Raw genomic sequence first — 5484 nt, forward strand, 5'->3', positions numbered from 1 at the left:
CCCACGCTTTTCTTAAGATCTGTTCTGACAGGTGGTTTGTACGTCATACACAGAACACAGCAGGAAGTCAACTGAAAGATGTTCCATAGGGAGACCCCCACCCCCATCCCTTCAGTGGGGTACAACCCAAATACTGACCAAGTTATGAATAAGGCAACCAAAATCCAGTAGGTGGAAGATTTTTAAGGGGAAAATTGCTGACAATTTTCCTAAGTGGAATAACCCAAATAATTCAACTCTACAAAAATATGTAAAACGTGGATATGACATGAAGGCTTTTTTGGTCAGAAAAGGGTTAGGTAATAAAATCAGATGGGCAGTTTGGACTTAGTATGATTGGAACAGAATAGAGGTAAGAGAACTTTAAGAAACCAGATAGGACCATACTTTGGACAGAAAAATGACTATATAATTCCCTTCTCATTTATTGCCTAACCCAAACTGCTACTTATAAAAACTTACCTCTTCTGGTAAATTACCTCTTATACCAACTATTCTCATTTGAATCCCAGGACAAGGAGGGAGGAAAGGTGGAAACTGCTATTTGGTGCCAGGCATTTTGTCACACATAATCTAAATCTGCATTCAATATTCTAACAATGCAGGATGATTGTGGTAGAGAAAAGATTAGCACACAATGTCTTGTCAAACATGATTTCCTGCAAGAGCTCTGAGGGTGTAGTGACACCAGTGGTTAACTGATAGGACCAGGCGGTGAGAGACATCACTTGTCAGTCGGGTCAGGAACAGCCCTTCACACCCTTCCTCAGGAAAGGTGAGGACGCATCTCACCTGCCAGCTGTGTTCACAACTGCACGCCCATCACCAACATGCTCTTCAGAAGAGTATTTATGTGTGAACCAAAAAGGCAAGTTGTTCCTGCTAAAAATAACATAGCTTTTCCCCGCTACCCCCCAAAACAGGGCAGTACTTAGATACACTTAGTGGTCCCTGAAGGAATGTCCTGGTTACAGAAATAAAACATTTTCTTCCACTGTGGTCCTAAAAATGTCCAGGAGGGAACTTAACAGCCCAATTTCAGGGGGAAATGGAGTTGTTGTGCCAGACGAGGGGTAATCCTCTTGTGTATCCAATAAAAAGCTGTAAAGTGGATAAAATTCACTAAAGGTCAGATATTATTTGGATATAATAATGGGAGAAATATTTGTATAAGGGGTTGATTTAAAATATATTTTAAAATAAATTGTAAGTGGGTAAGTGCCAGACAGGACGAAGGCCTGGGCTTCTCATCTCTTCCTGTGCCCTTCCTCACCTCCTGCCCCCATCCTCTCAGTGGGGTACAACCTAAATAAAATGGGAAGTAGAAAAGTTTGATTATTTTTTATTAAGTGTTTTAATGAATATTTGACATACCCCCTTTACCTCTCCTAACCACTTAAATTGGCAAAAGTTAGTGCATTTTAGAATAATTATGGTTTTGAATAAGAAGTTTTTGGCTATGCACAAAACATCTACCTTTTTAGTAAAATTAAATAGCTGTGGAGAATGTAAGTGCAGTTTTAAAAGGGGGACATTAAAATAGAAGAAATAAAGAGCAAAAAAAAAAATCTAATACCTATGGTTGATTATGGAATTCACATTACTCTCAACACAGGAGATTTATAATCAGCATAAATAGGTATAGGTACATGATAGGTATAGGTACAGCAGGCATTAAAAAACTAGTATAATCAGGGAAAAAACAGGTTTTAGAGTGAAATGGCTAAAGATATGAAATTTAGAGCTCCTAACTTCTTTATAGGCAAAAAGGATTCTGCCAAACTTTAGGGCTGATGGGGGTTAAATCAAACAATTTATGAAAAAGCTCCTAGAGCCCATAGACAAGTAGCATGAGGTGGAGTAAGACACTACCAAAGGGCTGGACCACAAACAGATTCAAGAACTCGCATCTTCTAAACTTTACTTAAGGAGCAAAAAGGCAATGTGTTCAGATATTTTGAAAAGGCGAGAATCACTTTATAAAGCAGACACTGAAATGGCATCTACTGCGGCTGGTTTCCCAGGTCAGCGTGAGCTGGTTGGCACGCATGTAACGCACTAGATCTCCTAGGATCACTGGGACTACATCAAACAAAATGACTTAAAACGGAGCCAAAGGAAGCAAATTTCCCACATTAAAATAGAAGAAGAAAGCTAAAACCAGTGTCTATGGCTGATTATAGAATTCATGTTACTTTCAACTAACATGGGAGATTTATAAAAGAAAGAAAAGTAGTTTCAAACATCTTGAGGAAAATTAAAGTTATAAAATCTAAACAAAGATGAAACATTCCCAGAAATATGAGCCTCAGTACATAATGCACATATGTTCTCTCAGCCTGGATATGCACATCAATACACATGTACAAGAGCCATTTAAGTAAAGATTTTACTTTTTTACTATTTGGCTATTATTTAGAGACAGAGTCTCACTCTGTGCCCTGGGTAGAGTGCTGTGCCATCATAGCTCACAGCAACCTCAACCTTTTGGGCTCAAGTGAGTAGCTGGGCCTACAGGTGCCTGCCACTACACCTGGCTAATTCTATTTTTAGTAGAGAAGAGGTCTTGCTCTTGCTCCGGCTGGTCTCAAAGTCCTAAACTTGAGTAATTCATCTGCCTTGGTCTCTCAGAGTGCTAGGATAACAAGTGTGAGCCACTGCACATGGCCTTAGGTAAAGATTTTAAAAAATAAAGCAGGGTGGGACCTTTTGGGACCTTTTTTTTGTTTTTTGAAACAGGGTCCCCTCTGTTGCCCCAGTTAAGAGTGCAGTGGCATCACGGCAGATCACTGCAGTCTCAAACACCTCAATCCTCCTGCCTCAGTCACCCAAGTAGCTGGGACTACACATGTGCACCACCATGCCCAGCTAATTTTTCTATTTTTGTAGAGATGGGGTCTCACTGGCCTCGAATTCCTGGCCTCAAGTGATCCTCCCACCTCAGACTCCCAAAGTGCTAGGATTATAGGTGTGAACCACCATACCTGGCCAGAGCTTTTAAGTTAGATCTAAGAGGTCTCAATCTAATCTGGCGCAGTGGCTCACGCCTGTAATCCTAGCACTCTGGGAGGCCAAGGTGGGCAGATTGCTTGAGCTCATGAGTTCAAGACCAGCCTGAGTCTCTACTAAAAATAGAAAAACTACGGCAAGAGGATCACTTGAGCCCAACAGTTGGAAGTTGCTGTGAGCTATGCTGCCATGGCACTCAACCCAGGGCAACAGCTTGAAACTTTGTCTCCAAAAATATATATATACATATATCTACGTGTGTGTGTGTGTGTGTGTGTGTGTGTATAAACTGTCTTATTACTACACATTTTTTCAAGTTTCACCTATTCATTCAAATCTATACATTTCCATTTTATTTTAATGGAATTCTACTATTTAATTATCTATTTTATACCAATAATCGAACAAGGAAGCAGACCGCTCTTATTGAACACGGTGAAACGAAGTGAAGCTCTCAGAAGCATTAGCAGTGAGTACCAGGCAGTCTTTTTGCATAGCATATTCAGCATCTTTTCCCCCAAGGCACAGAAAAACTATCAATCATAATTAGCATAAGGAAAAAGTGGAGAGTCCCAGAAACACAGAGAACAATTGCTAAAATCTGAAAGGCACTTCACGTGCAATAAATGCTGATCCATGTCCATTCATTCCCCAAACTATCAATCACTCATCCTGTGCCAGACACAGATTCATATCTAACAGAAAATGATACCCAGTGATTTGTTTCAACTTCCCCTGTCCTTAAGTCTCACTGAACGAGCTCCAGATCCGTGGTCCAGTGAGAGTGCTTTGGAACTAAACAGAGACAAATGCAAAAAACTTCAATGTGTTTCTAAGCAGAAAGCGTCATTTCTTGGCATTCCTATCTTACATATGCAGACTAAATTTTTTATGTCAGTTGGTTTCATTCACCAAAAATAAAACAGGAATGCCTTCTCCCCTTTTTACTACTTTCCTTCCCTAGTGTAATTTTTACTTTGCCACCTGCAGTATGAGGGTATTTGCCAACTGTTTTTATTATTACTAATAATTTCTTGCACTCAACAATTCAGGAAAGAGTATACCCCCCCCCCATAAATGTAGTGCTTGAGATTCCAGCTTCAGTTTGTTCACCTTTATAGTATCTCCTGAGGGTAGATGATAAGCAAATGGTTATCCCTGTTTTACATGGAGCAGAAGGGAAAAGAAAAAAAAAAAAGGGAGAGAGGCCTGGCAAAATCGCTTTGCCATCAATTTAATAGCTTGGCTTTTAGTGATTCAAAAATAGAACTCCTGATGACATATCTAGTTCACGTTCCTGCCCTTTGCTAAATGAGACGATCTCCTTTTGCTTTGCTTGATTCACACATTCCTGAAATTTCAAAAAATTCTGATTAATACTAAAAGAGTGGCCTACTAAAAAACAAGTTTTCTTTTTCTAATGAAGGGAAAAGAAAATGTGCATGCATTTTTAATGAGTTGCTCTTCAAAACAACTGTCAGCAACATTTTCAACAGGGGAGAGAAGACATCTCTCCCAGCTCTCCACTACCAAACATTTGGTAAGAAACACGTAAAGAGAAACAGATGTCTCTGCAGCACAGGGGCAGGACAGCACCACCCCGGCGGATGTACTACCCAGCCTCATGTCAGTGCTGGCCCACAGTACAGACTCTAGCCCAAAGGACAAAGGACAGAAAGTGCCATCCGAGGTGACCATCTCGAGGGGGTACGGTACCTCCGGAGCCGGGGTTTCTAGGGGCTCGTTTTCCTCGCTGTCACTTGAACTGCTCTCGCTCTCCGAGTCTGAGGAGCTGTCGGAGTCACTGGTGCTCTCTGACTCCGCACTGCTGGAATGTGCTGATGCCACTGGCTCTGGAAGTGACTGTGGAGCACTGCAAAGCAACCAAAGGGTAAAATTAGAAGCCACTGTGCAAGGTGGATTCTTCCCTCCTCACCCCCTGCCCATTAATCTGCTGCTCACAAGGAAACGTCTCAGTGTGAGACACCAAACTATGGTATCACCTAGTTGACAGACAGGCCCACTGTAGTTTAAAAACAGTGGGAAAACCCTTAAAACAATTCATCAGATACCTGAAGAACATTTCAAACTTTAAAAAATTTGAGTTAGAAGTTGGGTACTTTATGACAAGGGTTGGTAAACCATGGCCTGAGCTGGCTGCCTGTCTTTCTAAAGTCTTATTAAGGTCAGGCTTGGTGGCTCACACCTGTAATCCTAGCAGTCTTAGAGGCCGAGGCAGATAGATTGCTTGAGCTCACAAGTTCGAGACCAACCTGAGCAAAGCCAGACCCCATCTCTACTATAAGTAAAAAAACAAAAAAAAAGCGAGGCAAGAGGATCACTTGAGCCCAAGCTGGAGGTTGCTGTGAGCTATGACTCCTGGCCCTCTACCCAGGGCAACAGCTTAGACTGTCTCAAAAAAAAAAAAAAAAAAAGGTCATATTAAAATGCACCCATACACATTCTTTAATATAC

General features: G+C 41.2%; 1 protein-coding gene across 1 annotated transcript in view; it reads right to left on the minus strand.

Annotated features, from left to right (window-relative positions):
• AFF1 (AF4/FMR2 family member 1) overlaps nucleotides 1–5484 on the minus strand; it is a 199331-nt gene that overhangs the window by 25632 nt on the left and 168215 nt on the right. The window contains exon 11 of the mRNA XM_023513343.1: nucleotides 4652–4882. Coding sequence (XP_023369111.1) covers nucleotides 4652–4882 — 231 coding nt within the window. The remainder of the gene's footprint in view (nucleotides 1–4651; nucleotides 4883–5484) is intronic.

This window comes from Otolemur garnettii, unplaced genomic scaffold, assembly GCF_000181295.1.
Source record: "Otolemur garnettii isolate 467f Iridium unplaced genomic scaffold, OtoGar3 scaffold00039, whole genome shotgun sequence".
NCBI classification, from domain to species: domain Eukaryota; kingdom Metazoa; phylum Chordata; class Mammalia; order Primates; family Galagidae; genus Otolemur; species Otolemur garnettii.